The 18,258-nt window shown below is 42.1% G+C and overlaps 1 protein-coding gene across 2 annotated transcripts in view; it reads left to right on the top strand.

Annotated features, from left to right (window-relative positions):
- LOC129839515 (adhesion G protein-coupled receptor E2-like) overlaps nt 1-18,258 on the top strand; it is a 56,550-nt gene that overhangs the window by 27,569 nt on the left and 10,723 nt on the right. The window contains exons 4-5 of one of the 2 annotated variants that reach the window (XM_055907021.1): nt 1,592-1,713; nt 4,475-4,789. In XM_055907021.1, the coding sequence (XP_055762996.1) occupies nt 1,592-1,713; nt 4,475-4,480 (128 nt within the window). In that variant the 3' untranslated portion in view covers nt 4,481-4,789. Of the gene's footprint in view, nt 1-1,591; nt 1,714-4,474; nt 4,790-18,258 lie in introns of those variants that run through there. The other variant, XM_055907022.1, reaches the window with a different exon arrangement.

The raw sequence follows: 18,258 nt of genomic DNA, 5'->3' as shown, positions 1-18,258 counted from the left end.
GAGAGGTTAGGGAATCACTGGAGAAGAGGTTAGGGAGTCACTGGATGAGAGGTTAGGGAATCACTGGAGGAGAGGTTAGGGAATCACTGGAGGAGAGGTTAGGGAATCACTGGAGGAGAGGTTAGGGGGTCAATGGAGGAGAGGTTAGGGAATCACTGGAGAAGAGGTTAGGGAATCACTGGAGGAGAGATTGGGGAGTCACTGGAGGAGGGATTGGGGAGTCACTGGAGGAGAGATTGGGGGGTCACTGGAGGAGAGTTTAGGGGGTCACTGGAGGAGAGGTTAGGCAGTCACTGGAGGAGATGATAGGGAGTCACTGAAGGAGATGATAGGTAGTCACTGGAGGAGAGGTTAGGCAGTCACTGGAGGAGAGGATAGGGAGTCACTGGAGGCGATGATGGGGAGTCACTGGAGGAGAGGATAGGGAGTCACTGGAGGAGAGGATAGGGAGTCACTGGAGGAGAGGTTAGGGAGTCACTGGAGGAGAGGATAGGGAGTCACTGGAGGAGAGGTTAGGGAGTCACTGGAGGAGAGATTGGGGAGTCACTGGAGAAGAGGTTAGGGAGTCACTGGAGGAGATGATAGGGAGTCACTGGAGGAGATGATAGGGAGTCACTGGAGGAGATGATAGGGAGTCACTGGAGGAGAGGATAGGGAGTCACTGGAGGCGATGATGGGGAGTCACTGGAGGAGAGGATAGGGAGTCACTGGAGGAGAGGTTAGGGAATCACTGGATGAGAGGTTAGGGAGTCACTGGAGGAGAGGTTAGGGAATCACTGGAGAAGAGGTTAGGGAATCACTGGAGGAGAGGTTAGGGGGTCACTGGATAAGAGGTTAGGGGGTCAATGGAGGAGAGATTGGGGAGTCACTGGAGGAGAGGTTAGGGAATCACTGGAGGAGAGGTTAGGGAATCACTGGAGGAGAGGTTAGGGAGTCACTGGATGAGAGGTTAGGGAATCACTGGATGAGAGGTTAGGGAATCACTGGAGTAGAGATTGGGGAGTCACTGGAGGAGGGATTGGGGAGTCACTGGAGTAGAGATTGGGGGGTCACTGGAGGAGAGTTTAGGGGGTCACTGGAGGAGATGATAGGTAGTCACTGGAGGAGAGGTTAGGCAGTCACTGGAGGAGAGGATAGGGAGTCACTGGAGGAGAGGATAGGGAGTCACTGGAGGAGAGGATAGGGAGTCACTGGAGGAGAGGATAGGGAGTCACTGGAGGAGAGGTTAGGGAGTCACTGGAGGAGAGGATAGGGAGTCACTGGAGGAGAGGATAGGGAGTCACTGGAGGAGAGGTTAGGGAGTCACTGGAGGAGAGATTGGGGAGTCACTGGAGGAGAGGTTAGGGAGTCACTGGAGGAGAGGTTAGGGAGTCACTGGAGGAGATGATAGGGAGTCACTGGAGGAGATGATAGGGAGTCACTGGAGGAGATGATAGGTAGTCACTGGAGGAGAGGTTAGGCAGTCACTGGAGGAGAGGATAGGGAGTCACTGGAGGCGATGATGGGGAGTCACTGGAGGAGAGGATAGGGAGTCACTGGAGGAGAGGATTGGGAGTCACTGCCCTATCAACATGTTTCCTTCTCTCTTCAGACCTCGATGAGTGCCAGGAGACACCTCAGGTTTGTGGCAGCAACACCAGTTGCCTCAACACCTTCGGGAGCTACCACTGCCAGTGTCAACCTGGTTTCAGAGTCTCTAATCACACTGTGAATGTGAGTCCCACAAGAGGGCATCATTGTGTGTATGTGTCTTCTCTTGATTGATTGATTAATTGATTGACTGCTTTAGCTGGAAACATCACTACATACTGTATATATGTATGCATGTATGGGAAGACTATACAGTCCATAGAGACTATAGCATTTATGTCTATATAGACTATTGAGACTATCGATACTGAGGGACTAAAGATACTATACTGACAATAGATACTATAGAGACTATAGAGACTATAGAGGAACTGCAAAAGAAGGTAACGACAAGAGAATGGTTGAAGATGCATAAGGTCTAACCAGGGGGGATTACAGGGTGTGTTGGGGAATAGTACTAAGTGAATGTGGATGTGAGAATTGTGTTCAGTGTTGAAATGACGGGTTAATATGTTTGAAATTTGGAAATTGAGAGATTGAAATGTGGATAATAACAGATTGATATTTGGAAAATAATTGGTAAGCTGAAGTTCAACGAAGGATTGAAATTTGGACAATTAGAGATATAATTTGTACTGAGTGAATGAGAGCTGTCAGGGGACTAGCCCCGGTGTGAAAGAGGTGCGTGTCTGAATGAACACCCCAACCAATTCTGTGAGCTGAGTTTTTAACATTATATAGGGATTCTGCGTGATATAAAAGGAGAGAGATATAAAAGGAGAGAGAACTATTACCGAATATACTGTATGAATATTATAATGGGTTACTAGAGATTTGTTAATGTAATATGTTATTAGTGGCTTTCAGCACTTTAATAATGTGGTGTCTTAGTACTTTGAAGAAGTGTGTTATAATACAAGGTCACATGAGGAAAAAAGGAATTGAGACTCATATCATATCAGAGGCTTCCATCTGTCGTTTGGGTTAAAGCTAAGCTTCCTGTGGACAAATAGATCAGCCGCCAGTGAAAATGAATGGTACTCACTGAACTCAAACAGGCTGTAAGGGACCTTTGGGACAGAGATTCTGTGACAGTTGGGACAGAAAGAGCATACAATACAAGTCAAAAGTTTGGACACGCCTACTCCTTCAAGGGTTTTCATTATTTTTACTATTTTCTACTATGAATTAACACATATGGAATCATGTAGTAACAAAAAAGTGTAAAACAAATTTAAAAAGTAGCCACCTTTTGTGTTGATGACAGCTTTGCACACTCTTGGCATTTTCTCAAACAGCTTTATGAGATCGTCAACTGGAGTGCATTTCAATTAACAGGTTTGTTTTGTTAAAAGTTCATTTGAGAAATGTATTTCCTTCTTAATGTGTTTCAGCCAATCACTTGTGTTGCGACAAGGTAGGGGTGGTACACAGAAGATAGTCCTATTTGGTAAAAGTCCAAGTCCACATTATGTGAAGAACAGTTCAAATAAGCAAAGAGAAACAACAGTCCATCAATACTTTAAGCCGTGAAGGTCAGGCAATGTGGAAAATTTCAAGAACTTTGAAAGTTTCATCAGGTGCATTCGCAAAAAACATCAAGCGCTATGATGAAACTGGATCTCATGAGGACCGCCACAGGAAAGGAAAACCCAGAAATACCTTTGTTGCGGAGGATAAGTATTATAGTTACCAGCCTCAGAAATTGCAGCCCAAATAAATGCTTCACAGAGTTCAAGTAACAGACACATCTCAACATCCACTGTTCAGAGGAGACTGCATGAATCAGGCCTTCATGGTCGAATTGCTGCAAAGAAACCACTACTAAATAATAAGAGATTTGCTTGCACCAAGAAACACAAGAAATAGACATTAAACCGGTGAAAATGTGTCCTTTGGTCTGAGTCCAAATTTTAGATTTTTGGTTCCAACCGCCGTATCGTTGTGAGACACAGAGTAGGTGAACGGATGATCTCCGCATGTGTGGTTCCCACCGTGAAGGATGGAGGAGGAGGTGTGATGGAGTGGGGGTGCTTTGCTGGTGACACGGTCTGTGATTTATTTAGAATTCAAGGCACACTTAACCAGCATGGCTACCACAGCATTCTGCAGTGATACGCCGTCCAATCTGGTTTGCACTTAGTAGGACTATCATTTGTTTTTCAACAGGACAATTCCCCAACACACGTCAAGCCAGTTAAGGGTTATTTGACCAAGAAGGAAAGTGACAGAGTGCTGCATCCGATGACCTTGCCTCCACAATCACCCGACCTCAACCCAATTTACATGGTTTGGGATGAGTTGGACCGCATAGTGAAGGAAAAGCAGCTAACAAGTGCTAAGCATATGTGGGAACTCCTTCAAGACTTTTGGAAAAGCATTCGAGGTGAAGCTGGTTTAGAGAATGCCAAGAGTGTGCAAAGCTGTCATCAAGGCAAAGGGTGGCTACTTTGAAGAATCTAAAACATCAAATATAGTTTGATTTGTTCAAAACTTGTTTAGTTACTACATGATTCCATATGTGTTATTTAATAGTTTTGATGTCTTCACTATTATTCTACAATGTAGAAAATAGTAAAAATAAAGAAAAACCCTTGAATGAGTAGGTGTGTCCAAACTGTTCACTGGTTCTGCATGTCAATGCAACAGGTTCAAAATGATAAGACGACAAGAAAGGAGCTCTGGGATTATTTACTTTAGAAGGTGCCTGTTCCGCTTAACGTGCCACTGTATCATCTGATGTGTCTGAAGTATGATTGTGTATACACATGGTTTTGTCAAGACTTCCTGCCCAAGATGCAATAAGCTCGATTAAGATGAAGACTGTTTAGGACTGACTAAGATGCAGTGAAAACTAAGCACATGTTTATTTTCTTTCTTCCAGGACTGATGGAATGTCAAATATCAAGTTTTCTGATGAGTTTACCAATGATTTTGTCACGTCTGCTCCCGCTCCCCCCCCTCTGGCGCTCGAGGTCGCCAGACGGCTCATCATTACGTACGCCTCTCACCATCGTTACGCGCCCCAGCGCTTCATCGGACTCACTTGGACTCCATCACGTCATTGATTATCTACCCTATATCTGTCACCCCCTCCAGTTAATTTCCCGTGTCTGTATTGATGTTGTTACGCTTCTCCTGTCCAGACGCTGTTCCTGTTATTAATGTCTGTTAATCAAATAAATAATCAATCAATCAAGTTTATTTTATATAGCCCTTCGTACATCAGCTAATATCTCGAAGTGCTGTACAGAAACCCAGCCTAAAATCCCAAACAGCAAGCAATGCAGGTGTAGAAGCACGGTGGCTAGGAAAAACTCCCTAGAAAGGCCAAAACCTAGGAAGAAACCTAGAGAGGAACCAGGCTATGAGGGGTGGCCAGTCCCCTTCTGGCTGTGCCGTGTGGAGATTATAACAGAACTATGCCAAGATGTTCAAAATGTTCATAAGTGACAAGCATGGTCAAATAATAATCATGAATAATTTTCAGTTGGCTTTTCATAGCCGATCATTAAGAGTTGAAAACAGCAGGTCTGGGACAGGTGGCGGTTCCATAACCGCAAGCAGAACAGTTCATTCCCTGTACTTACTTCTCGTCTCCCAGCGTCTGGCATTACAGAGCCGTTACAGATTGTGTACATTTACTTTTGAAAGGCTTGCTGGGGCATTTGACTTAGGAGAACAGTTACAGATTGTGTACATTTCCTTTTGAAAGGATCGCTGAGGCATTTGACTTAGGAGAACAGTTAGTGAGACTGTAGTACTTTACAGTATAAAGAGACCTTTTATATTTTTTTATTGAACCTTTATTTAACAAGTATGTTAAAAACAAATGTTCATTTACAATGACTGCCTACTGGGGAACAGTGGGTTAACTGCCTTGTTCAGGGGCAGAATGACAGATTATTTTATCTTGTCAGCTCGGGGATTCGATCTGTCTACAGATGAGGATGAGTGTGTGTGGGTTCCGTCGGTGCGTAGCCCTCTGGGCATGTGCACAAGAACACCTGGTCGATACACCTGTCCGTCAGGGCTTAGTAACCACAGTAACAACACTGCGCCCGACGCAGATGAGACGGCTGAGGCCATGCTAGCCCTGACCCCTGACCCCTGAGCCCTGAGCCCTGACCTCTAACCCTGACTCCTGACCTCTAACCCCATGACCCCTATCTTTGGCCACATTCCAATCCAGATGTCTGCCTGAACTCACAGCTGTACCCATCACATGACATAGCAGCAATCTGATGCCTGACTGAGCTGTAAGTCCAGAACAGACTGTGGGAGGAGCACAGTACTACATAGAGCCAAGACTATATCGAACTCTATTCCACATCAAGTAACTCATGCCAACAGTAAAAATGTATAAAAAAAATACTCCTTATGGAACAGCGCGGACTGTGAAGCAACACAAACATAGACAAATGCATATAAACACACGCAGTATACACACATGTACACATTTTCACGCCCTGACTTTAGTTATATTTGCTTTCTTTATTATTTGGTTAGGTCAGGGTGTGACAAGGGGTGGTTTGTTTAGTTTTTGTATTGTCTAGGGGTTTTTGTCTTTTCTACGGTATTTTGGTTATCTATGGGGATTTTGTATTGTCTAGGGATATGTAGGTTTATGGTGGCCTGAATGGGTTCCCAATCAGAGACAGCTGTTTATCGTTGTCTCTGATTGGGGATTCTATTTACGTTGCCATTTTCCATGTTGGTTTTGTGGGTAGTTGTCCATGTTTAGTTGCCAGTGAGCACTACGTTGGCGTCACGTGTCTGTTTATTGTTTTGTTGGCGACATCGTTAAATAAACAAGTATGTTCGCTCAAAGGGCGGCGCATTGGTCCACTCCTTTAAACGGCCGTGACACACATGGATTTTGTGTTGTAGATAAGTGGTAGTAGAGTAGAGGCCTGAGGACACACACTTAATATGCTGTGAAATCTGTTATGAATATATTGTAATGTTTTTAAACTTGCCTGAGGAGAAAGATTAGCTGCTGACTTGACAGGAACTAATGGGGAACCAGAATAAACACAAATACAAATACAGCGACGTAGAACGAGTGTACACTTCAGAAGGAAGGAGAGAGTAGTGGCCTCAAGGGTGGAATGTTTCTTAATAGTTTTCATAATTTCATAATTAAACAACTTGTAATAATTTTTTATGCCGAAAATCCAGTGTTTCTATTTTCAACGTTTTTGTTATATTACACTCTTTTGTGAAATATATAAAGTGTAATATTGGAATGCAAACTCAAAATTGTGTACAATTCTATATCTGACATGGTACAGGTGCCTAGACGTCAATTAGCGATGGATATCTCAGAAAAACCATGTCGAGGAAATATATAACATTTTAAGTAAGGCCCTGAACTAGACTGTTAGAGAGTTCACTCACTTGGCAAAATGAGTGTTAGACTGTTAGAGAGGCTACTAACTTCACTGATCCCCATGCTACTTCCTCAAACAGAGGTTACTGATATGCCACTGTAAACCGCCCCATAAGGACAGGCCTAGGTTCAGTTACTGTGTAAGCCTGGATAATGATGATCAGTAAGGGACTATATAAACTGATCTGAGTGTGGTGCTTATATTACAGTAGGGACTTTCCTCTGTTGCTGTAGAAACCGTTATTCCACTGGCAGCTTCCTCTTTCGAGTCTGAGGCCCAAATGACACCCTTTTCCCTATATAGTGCACTACATTAGACCAGGGCCCTATTCCCTATATAGTGCACTACATTAGACCAGAGCCCTATTCCCTATATAGTGCACTACATTAGACCAGGGCCCTATTCCCTATATAGTGCACTACATTAGACCAGGGCCCTATTCCCTATATAGTGCACTACATTAGACCAGGGCCCTAATCCCTATATAGTGCACTACATTAGACCAGGGCCCTAATCCCTATATAGTGCACTACATTAGACCAGGGCCCTATTCCCTATATAGTGCACTACATTAGACCAGAGCCCTATTCCCTATATAGTGCACTACATTAGACCAGAGCCCTATTCCCTATATAGTGCAATATATTAGAGCAGGGCCCTATTCCCTATATAGTGCACTACATTAGACCAGAGCCCTATTCCTTATATAGTGCACTACATTAGACCAGGGCCCTATTCCCAGTATAGTGCATTATATTAGACAAGGGCCCATAGAGCGCTATATAATAGGTTGTCATTTGGGATGCATGCTAGGATGGTTACCATGGTAATATTTCAGCACTGGTGTGCTGTGGGTTTCTGGGTGTTTTAATCTCCACCTCAACTTCCTCTCTGTCTCATGTCTTCATTTGTATCTTAGTTAGTTGGTATCTGATGGTAAACATGGTTACCCATGGCAACAACTTGGATCTACAATGAACATGATAAGGATGTGACAGTTTTCATTTGTATGTGTTGTGTGTTGGTGTGTTGTGTGTGTTGTGGTGTGTTGTATTTATTAAGGATCCTCACTAGTTCCAGTCAAGGCAGCAGCTACACTTCCTGGAGTCCAGCAACATTAAAGCAGTTTAAAAACATTACAAAACATTCACAACAGATTTCACAACACACTAAGTGTGTGCCCTCAGACCCCTACTACACAACCACACATCTACAACACAAGATTCATGTGTACGTGTGTGTATAGTGTGTGTATAGTGGATATGTTATTGTGTGTGTATGAGTGTGTCTGTGCTTATGTTTGTGTTGCTTAACAGTCCCACTTTTCCATAAGGTGTATTTTTATCTGTTTCTTAAATCTAATTTTACTGTTTGAATTAGTTACTTGATATGGAATAGACTTCAATGTGGTCATGGCTCTATGTGGTACTGTGCTCCTCCAATTGTCTGTTCTGGACTTGGGGACTGTGAAGAGACCTCTGGTGGCATGTCTTGTGGGGTATGTATGGGTGTCCGAGCTTTGTGTCAGTAGTTCCAACAGACAGTTCAGTGCTTTCAACATGTCCATTCATCTCATAAATACAAGTATTGAGGAAGTCAATCTCTCCTCCACTTTGAGCCAGGAAAGTTTGACACGCATATCATTAGTGTTAGCTCTCTGCGTACAACTCTCCGCTATTCCTTGCCACACCTTTTGAAACTATCTGCAGCTCTTTGTTAAGTGTTGCAGTCATTTCAGTCACTGTAGTAGCTGACACATATAGTGTTGAGTCATCCGCATGCATAGACACACTGGCTTTACCCAAAAGTATGTCAACTGCTCGGCCTCTGACCACAAGGCACTACAGAGGGGAGTGCGTACGGCCCAGTACATCACTGGGACCAAGCTTCCTGCCATCCAGGACCTCTATACCTAAAGATTGTCAAAGGTTCCACCCACCCTAGTCATGGACTGTTCTCTCTACTACGGTACCAGAGCGTCAAGTCTAGGTCCAAGAGGCTTCTAAACAGCTTCTAACCCCAAGCCGTAAATCTCCTGAACATCTAATCAAATGGCTACCCAGACTATTTGCATTGCCCCCCCCCCCTCTTTTACACTGCTACTACTCTCTGTTATTACCTATGCATAGTCACTTTAATAACTCTACCTAACTCAATTACCTAACTGGTGCCCCCGCACATTGACTCTGTACCGGTACTCCATGTATATAGCCTCGCTATTGTTATTTTTCTGCTGCTCTTTAATTATTTGTTACTTTGGTTTCTTATTCGTATACTTTTTTAGGTATTTTTTATTTAAAAAATTAAACAGCATTGTTGGTTAGGGCTTGTAAGTAAGCATTTCACTGTAAGGTCTACACCTGTTGTATTCAGCATTTCACTGTAGGGTCTACACCTTGTGTATTCAGCATTTCACGGTAAGGTCTACACCTGGTTAAATCAGCATTTCACTGTAGGGTCTACACCTGCTGTATTCAGCATTTCACGGTAAGGTCTACACCTGGTTTATTCAGCATTTCACTGTAGGGTCTACACCTGTTGTATTCAGCATTTCACGGTAAGGTCTACACCTGTTGTATTCAGCATTTCACTGTAAGGTCTACACCTGTTGTATTCGGCATTTCACTGTAAGGTCTACACCTAGTGTATTCAGCATTTCACTGTAAGGTCTACACCTGTTGTGTTCAGCATTTCACTGTAAGGTCTACACCTCTTGTATTCGGCATTTCACTGTAAGGTCTACACCTAGTGTATTCAGCATTTCACTGTAAGGTCTACACCTGGTGTAATCAGCATTTCACTGTAAGGTCTACACCTGTTGTATTCAGCATTTCACTGTAAGGTCTACACCTGGTGTATTCAGCATTTCACTGTTTGGTCTACACCTGGTGTATTCAGCATTTCACTGTAAGGTCTAGTACACCTGGTATATTCAGCATTTCACTGTAAGGTCTACACCTGTTGTATTCAGCATTTCACTGTAAGGTCTCCACATGGTGTATTAAGCATTTCACTGTAAGGTCTACACCTGGTGTAATCAGCATTTCACTGTAAGTTCTAAGTTCATTTGTTCACTGTAAGTTCATTTCACTGTAAATTCTTGATTCTACCTGGATTATGTTCTAGAGGCTTCCATTAAAGAACACCCGCTGTGTTCTGATAGACAGGTAACTCTTTATCTACAATATAGCAGGGGGTGTAAATCCATAACACACACTTGATTGGTACATCCCGTTTTTTACTTTTAACCCTTGTGTAGTCGTAACATTCTGTATACTCCCCTTGTCCTAAGGGTCAAAAATGACCCGCCTTCACTAAACCCCTAAAATAAAGCAGGTTAATGGAATTTTAAACCCCAAATCTCTTCTGCATGAAGAAACAACTTGTCATTCATCACAAACTTTGTGAATATCTGGGTTTTCCCTCTTCACACTGCAGAAAGACTGCATTTAATCAGTGGACACCACTCGTTTTTTAATTACAACATAATTGTCATAATTGTTTTCTTTACTAAAGTAGAGGTATATTATTATTATTATTGCTGAAGGTACTGCATAGGTGTAAACATAACTTTTTTAGCAAAAGATAGCACTTGTATAGCCTAAGAAAGTTGCAGAAAGTGCAGAAAGGAGTTACATTACAGACATGAAAATAAAAATGTACCTCTGAATGGAACCAGTTGCTCATCCATTGTTACTTCAAGCTCAGGGTTGTAGAGGTAGGGCAGACACTCCACCCACTTGTCCCAGACCTCTCTTATGGCCACCAGTTTGTCTCTCACACGTCTTTCAGGTCTTGACTCACATTTAATCAAATCGTAGCATTCTTGAGAAAGTGTGAAAGACTAAGTGGCATCGTGGCACGTAAAATCGCCCTTCCACTCTCTGCATCCCAGAGACTACATGTAGCCTCGCCTCGGGACCTGCAGTGGTTCCTCCTTTAAAAGTTGCGATCTTACACTGCGGGATCTAGAGGTACCGAGCGTCACGGCTTCATTGCTCCAGACAACCACAAAGGGGAGTTAGAGCAATCATTATGCATTTGGGTCCCAAGGTTTTTTCATGACCAATCATATCGAGTGGTTCCAATGACAAATTTGACGCGATCCACCCGTCGCTGGGTGAAGATGGCTGACAAAACATTATGGTGGAACCAAATGTAAGTAGTTTAATGTCATAATGAGTCAAGCAAAACATTTACAATTGAGAGGAATATGCTAGTTAATGTAGAGACGAACGTTTGTGCACATTTTTTGTCATAAAGTAAATTTACAAAAATCGCTATTTAGCAAGTTATCCTTAGGCAGCTAGCTAGCCAGAAGACCAGGCTGTTGTCTTGCGAAACAGTGGATGTAAAGACACTAGCTAGCTGAAGCATTTACTGCAAGTTGAATGTACAATTGTGTAAGCTTGTCTTGCAATGCAGCTGAAGTAACATAGGTAGCTAACTATTTACTTGGTTATTGTGTAGTGGAGAATAAAAATAACTATGTATGACAATGGATGTGTAGCTAGCTACAGTACGTAGCCAATCTGTGTATGGACACTAAAATGTTAGGTTCTGAATTAATATTCTTACCAATCTATGAACCTCAGCTATCATAGTTGTTTTATCAACTTCAAGTCTGAATTGCATTAATGAAGCCTATGGATAGAGTAGAATATAATAACTTTATTGTGCCAAGGATGCAAGTCCTATATACACATGTACTGTACTTATCACCAAGCATGAGATCCCCACATTGTAGCCTGTCCATTGCTCTGAGACTTCCTTTGGCCATTCTAAATTCTGCATGGGGCATCCTTGCCTTAATGGAACTGACTTTCTGGTCTAACTCTTCATCTGACATATCAGAATGGCATTCCCTGACAGACATATTGTGTTTTTTCGTCCTTCTGTAAAAAAGCTAACTCTTACACTGTCATGGAATATGATTATATATCAACTATGAAACAAATGACATGACCTGTTTATGAGTTTCCATGAAAGAAAGTTAGATTAATTCAACAGAAAATGGCGAAAACAGGCGTTCGTAGCTAATAACTTTTGGTTAGCTTGAGAATAATAATTGCATGATTTATCATTATGTATGTATGTAATATAGTAGAATGTTATGAACCGACACTGAATCGTAGGAGCTAACTACTAGCTATGTAGAAGTTGGACGGAGAACTCCCAGTGCTGCTTACCTGAGACGCCATCATCCTTTGTGTCGGAAAAAAGTTGCTTTCAGAACAATTATTTTTGATTGAAAATAAAAATAGTTTTGCTCTCGACAAAAAGACACAAATGCACCTCCATGGCATGTAACAATTAGCCTGTAAATAACCACACCTTCATACAAACTTTCTGCTGTATGCAGAATTCTTGACACACACCCAAAGATGCTGCCATATCCTGCCAGCACGCCGACAAGCGAGATACTCAGGAGCAGGATGATGACGCGTGGAAGAGGGAAAGGAACAATTTGTTGCAAGTTGGGGAGGGGGGCTAATAGCTGAACAGTAGACTATTCAACCTTTACTAAAGAATAGCCTAGTAGCCGAGCTAGGTGGCCTGCTCTCCCTTATGTAAGGAATTAGGCACTTTCCCATGTCTACTACAGTATGTATAGTAGACTTCACAGTAACCTAAAAAACAAATAAACACATTTCGTTAATAAAAGAATGATAAAAAATACTCTTTCAAAATGCAGATGTTGATTTAGTTATGGATCCATAACGAATTACTGTGGGAATGAATATCACTGATTTACATATTGGAAGAAAGTTGTCTAATGAAGGCAAACCATTTAGAATCCTCCAACCCTGTAGCCTACTGTCCCGACCATGACATTGAACATATTTTCCATTCCATTCTAACAGAAACCCTGAGGGCTTCGTTTTTCTCTGAAGAGAAACACCATAATATTATTCAAATGAATTAAACCACATTTCTTAAAATCCATCCATATACTATGTTATTACAAAAAAGGCTTTAAATTATCTGGGAATGCCAATACAGAATACTATCTCAGCTCGCTGGTCACCATAGTAACGCCCACCCGTAGCACGCGCTCCAGCAGGTATATCTCTCTGGTCACCCCCAAAACCAATTCTTCCTTTGGCCGCCTCTCCTTCCAGTTCTCTGCTGCCAATGACTGGAACGAACTACAAAAATCTCTGAAACTGGAAACACTTATCTCCCTCACTAGCTTTAAGCACCAGCTGTCAGAGCAGCTCATAGATTACTGCACCTGTACATAGCCCATCTATAATTTAGCCCAAACAACTACCTCTTTACCTACTGTATTTATTTATTTTGCTCCTTTGCACCCCATTATTTCTATCTCTACTTTGCACCTTCTTCCACTGCAAACCTACCATTCCAGTGTTATTTTTTTTACTTGCTATATTGTATTTACTTCGCCACCATGGCCTTTTTATATATTTTTTTATTTATTTATATATATATTTTGTTTGCCTTCACCTCCCTTATCTCACCTCACTTGCTCATATTGTATATAGACTTATTTTCACTGTATTATTGACTGTATGTTTGTTTTACTCCATGTGTAACTATGTGTTGTTGTATGTGTCGAACTGCTTTGCTTTATCTTGGCCAGGTCGCAATTGTAAATGAGAACGTGTTCTCAATTTGCCTACCTGGTTAAATAAAGGTGAAATAAATAAATAAAAAAAACTATCAAATGCTGGTGCTCTATATAGGGAAAATGGTGTCATTTAGGAAGCACACAGAGAGCCTAAGCTTAAAGTAGATGTCTGGTTGACTCTCTCTCCCTCCCTCTTCCTCCCTCTGCCTCTCCCTCTCCCTCTCCCTCTCTCTCTCTCTCTCTCTCTCTCTCTCTCTCTCTCTCTCTCTCTCTCTCTCTCTCTCTCTCTCTCTCTCTCTCTCTCTCTCTCTCTCTCTCTCTCTCAATTCAATTCAATTCAAGGGGCTTTATTGGCATGGGAAACATGTGTTAACATTGCCAAAGCAAGTGAGGTAGACAATACACAAAAGTGAAACAAACAATACAAATTAACAGTAAACATTACACATACAGAAGTTTCAAAACAATAAAGACATTACAAATGTCATATTATATATGTACAGTGTTGTAACAATGTACAAATGGTTAAAGCACACAAGTTAAAATAAATAAGCATAAATATGGGTTGTATTTACAATGGTGTTTGTTCTTCACTGGTTGCCCTTTTCTTGTGGCAACAGGTCACAAATCTTGCTGCTGTAATGTACACTGTGGTATTTCACCCAGTAGATATGGGAGTTTATCAAAATTGGATTTGTTTTCGAATTCCTTGTGGATCTGTGTAATCTGAGGGAAATATGTGTCTCTAATATGGTCATACATTGGGCAGGAGTGCAGCTCGGTTTCCACCTCATTTTGTGGGCAGTGTGCACATAGCCTGTCTTCTCTTGAGAGCCATGTCTGCCTACGGCGGCCTTTCTCAATAGCAAGGCTATGCTCACTGAGTCTGTACATAGTCAAAGCTTTCCTTAAGTTTGGGTCAGTCACAGTGGTCAGGTATTCTGCCACTGTGTACTCTCTGTTTAGGGCCAAATAGCATTCTAGTTTGCTCTGTTTTTTTGTTAATTCTTTCCAATGTGTCAAGTAATTATATTTTAGTTTTCTCATGATTTGGTTGGGTCTAATTGTGCTGTTGTCCTTGGGCTCTGTGGGGTGTGTTTGTGTTTGTGAACAGAGCCCTAGGACCAGCTTGCTTAGGGGACTCTTCTCCAGGTTCATCTCTCTGTAGGTGATGGCTTTGGTATGGAAGGTTTGGGAATCGCTTCCTTTTAGGTGGTTGTAGAATTTAACGGCTCTTTTCTGGATTTGGATAATTAGTGGGTATCGGCCTAATTCTGCTCAGCATGCATTATTTGGTGTTCTACGTTGTACACAGAGGACATTTTTGCAGAATTCTGCATGCAGAGTCTCAATTTGGTGTTTGCCCCATTTTGTGAAATCTTGGTTGGTGAGCGGACCCCAGACCTCACAACCATAAAGGGCAATGGGCTCTATGACTGATTCAAGTATTTTTAGCCAGATCATAATTGGTATGTTGAAATTTATGTTCCTTTTGATGTCATAGAATGCCCTTCTTGCCTTGTCTCTCAGATTGTTCACAGCTTTGTGGAAGTTACCTGTGGTGCTGATGTTTAGGCCGAGGTATGTATACTTTTTTGTGTGCTCTAGGGCAACGGTGTCTAGATGGAATTTGTGGTCCTGGCGACTGGACCTTTTTTGGAACACCATTATTTTGGTCTTACTGAGATTTACTGTCAGGGCCCAGGTCTGACAGAATCTGTGCAGAAGATCTAGGTGCTGCTGTAGGCCCTCCTTGGTTGGTGACAGAAGCACCAGATCATCAGCAAACAGTAGACATTTGACTTCGGATTCTAGTAGGGTGAGACCGGGTGCTGCAGACTGTTCTAGTGCCCGCGCCAATTCGTTGATATATATGTTGAAGAGGGTGGGGCTTAAGCTGCATCCCTGTCTCACCCCACGACCCTGTGTGAAGAAATGTGTGTGTTTTTTGCCAATTTTAACCGCACACTTGTTGTTTGTGTACATGGATTTTATAATGTCGTATGTTTTACCCCCAAAACCACTTTCCATCAATTTGTATAGCAGACCCTCATGCCAAATTGAGACGAAGGCTTTTTTGAAATCAACAAAGCATGAGAAGACTTTGCCATTGTTTTGGTTTGTTTGGTTGTCAATTAGGGTGTGTAGGGTGAATACATGGTCTGTTGTACGGTAATTTGGTAAAAAGCCAATTTCTCTCTCTCTCTCACTCAGAAACTATTCAGAGAAGTCAACCTAAGAGTGAGAGAGTAACAGAGAGAGAGAACTGAAAAATATACACTTATCAGAAGATATGGAGAGAAAGAAAGGGGAAGGAGAGGAAGGGAAGAGAGAGGGGGGAAGGTGAAACGGAAAGAAAGGGGTGCACTCTAACAGAAAGAGGAAGAGAGAGCAGAGAGAGGAGAGCAAAACTTCTTTTTTTTTCTAACCACATGTTGCTCACACTGAGAGAGTATTTTATTTAATTTCTCACCACGGATCATACGGAATAAAAACCTTGTTAAACTGGGATTTTCTTCAGTCTGAATTCAACTGTAAATCAGATTTAATCTCAGACTGATTGTTCTTGTGGGACTAGTTTTATTAGGATCCTACTAGTTGTCTGGATATAATACCAGTCTGACTTTGAGATGGGGTCCAGAACTCTGCTACTTGTTCTGGGTGAGTCTAACCTTGGATATCTTTGGAACTTGACTAGTTGTGTTTGTGTGTTTGTGTGTGTGTGTGTTTGTGTGTGTGTGTGTGTGTGTGTGTGTGTGTGTGTGTGTGTGTGTGTGTGTGTGTGTGTGTGTGTGTGTGTGTGTGTGTGTGTGTGTGTGTGTGTGTGTGTGTGTGTGTGTGTGTGTGTGTGTGTGTGTGTGTTTAACTATTTTTGTGGGGACAAGAAGTCCCTACAAGAATAGTAAACGAACAAAAAGTTGACCAGCTTGGGACATTTTGTTAGTCCCCACAAGGTCAAATGCTATTTCTAGGGCGTTTAGGGTTAAGGTTAGAATTAGTGTTAGGGTTAGAATTAAGTTAAGACGTTAGGAGCTAGGGTTAGTTGTAGTTGGGTTCAAATACTACTCGATATATATTGCAAACAGTTAATATGGGCTTTATTGAATTTGCCTAACGTAATTGATTGTAATTGAACCAATAGAATAGTGTCTACAGTACAAACATACAGTACTTCAGACAGGCTAGAAATGAATGGAAATGGAAGGATCTGAAATGTTTTAAATAGTATTTGAACCCAGGTCTGATACGAGGACAGATTTCTCTACTTCTTCATCTTGACTGAGTGAGAAACTTAAGGAAAGCTTTGACTATGTACAGACTCAGTGAGACTATGTACAGACTGAGTGAGACTATGTACAGACTCAGTGAGACTATGTACAGACTGAGTGAGACTTTGTACAGACTCAGTGAGACTATGTACAGACTCAGTGAGCATAGCCTTGCTATTGAGAAAGGCCGCCGTAGGCAGACCTGGCTCTCAAGAGAAGACAGGATATGTGCACACTGCCCACAAAATTAGGTGGAAACTGAGCTGCACTTCTTAACCTCCTGCCAAATGTATGACCATATTAGAGACACATATTTCCCTCAGATTACACAGACCCACAAAGAATTTGAAATCAAATCCAATTTTCTTAAACTCCCATATATTCTGCAGTGTGCAATCACAGCAGCTGTAAAGGGGTGCGTAACTGGTGGCAGTGAAGTCAGATGCAGGAGAGTAGAACTCGGTAATAGCCGGAACAGTTTAAATTCAAAAACCAACAGCATCAAGAATAAACCAACATGGGTACAAAACCCGACGCGCACCAGTAACCATGTGCACAAGCACTTACAACAAACAATACCACACGAAGACATGGAGGGAACAGAGGGTTAAATATACAACACTTAATGAGGGAAATGAGAACCAGGTGTGTAGGAAAACAAGACAAAACAAAATGGAAAATAAAAAGTGGATCGACGATGGCCAGAAGACCGGAGAACCGCTGAACACTGCCCGACCACCAAACACTGCCCGAACAAGGAGAGGAACCGACTTCGGTGGAAGTCATGACAGCAGCAAGATTTGTGACCTGTTGCCAAAAGAAAATGCAACCAGTGAATAACAAACACCATTGTTAATACAACCTATATAGATGTTTATTTATTTTCCCTTTTGTACTTTAACTATTTGCATATCATTACAACACAGTGTATTACCATAATATGACAGAGGGGAGAGGGGTAGAGAGAGAGATCAAGCAGGGAGGGGTGGGAGAGGGGCAGAGAGAGCTACTGACTAAAACATGAGATGAAATATACAGAGAAGGAGTTCAAGGGAATACCTACACTCTTAGAAGAAATGCTTCCAAAGGGGTTCTTTGACTGTCCCCATAAAGTGTTTTTACTTTTTGGTTCAATGTAGAACTCTTTTGGTTTCCATGTAGAACCCTCTGTGGAAAGGGTTCTACATGGAACCCAAAAGAGTTCTTCCTGGAACCAAAAAGGGTTCTTCAAATGGTTATCCTATGGGGACAGTCGAAGAACCCTTTTCGGTTGTAGATAGCACCTTTTTTTTCCTAAGTGTCAGTTTTACAGCTGAATGTATTCAACAGAAATGTGTCTTCCGTGTTTAACTCAACCCCTATGAATCAGAGAGGTTCAGGGAGATGCCTTAATCTACATCCACGTCTCAGGGAG

This window comes from Salvelinus fontinalis, chromosome 40 (genome assembly GCF_029448725.1).
Source record: "Salvelinus fontinalis isolate EN_2023a chromosome 40, ASM2944872v1, whole genome shotgun sequence".
NCBI classification, from domain to species: Eukaryota; Metazoa; Chordata; class Actinopteri; order Salmoniformes; family Salmonidae; genus Salvelinus; species Salvelinus fontinalis.
The sequence above is the reverse complement of the archived record's forward strand: the minus strand, read 5'-3'. Positions and strand labels throughout refer to the sequence as shown.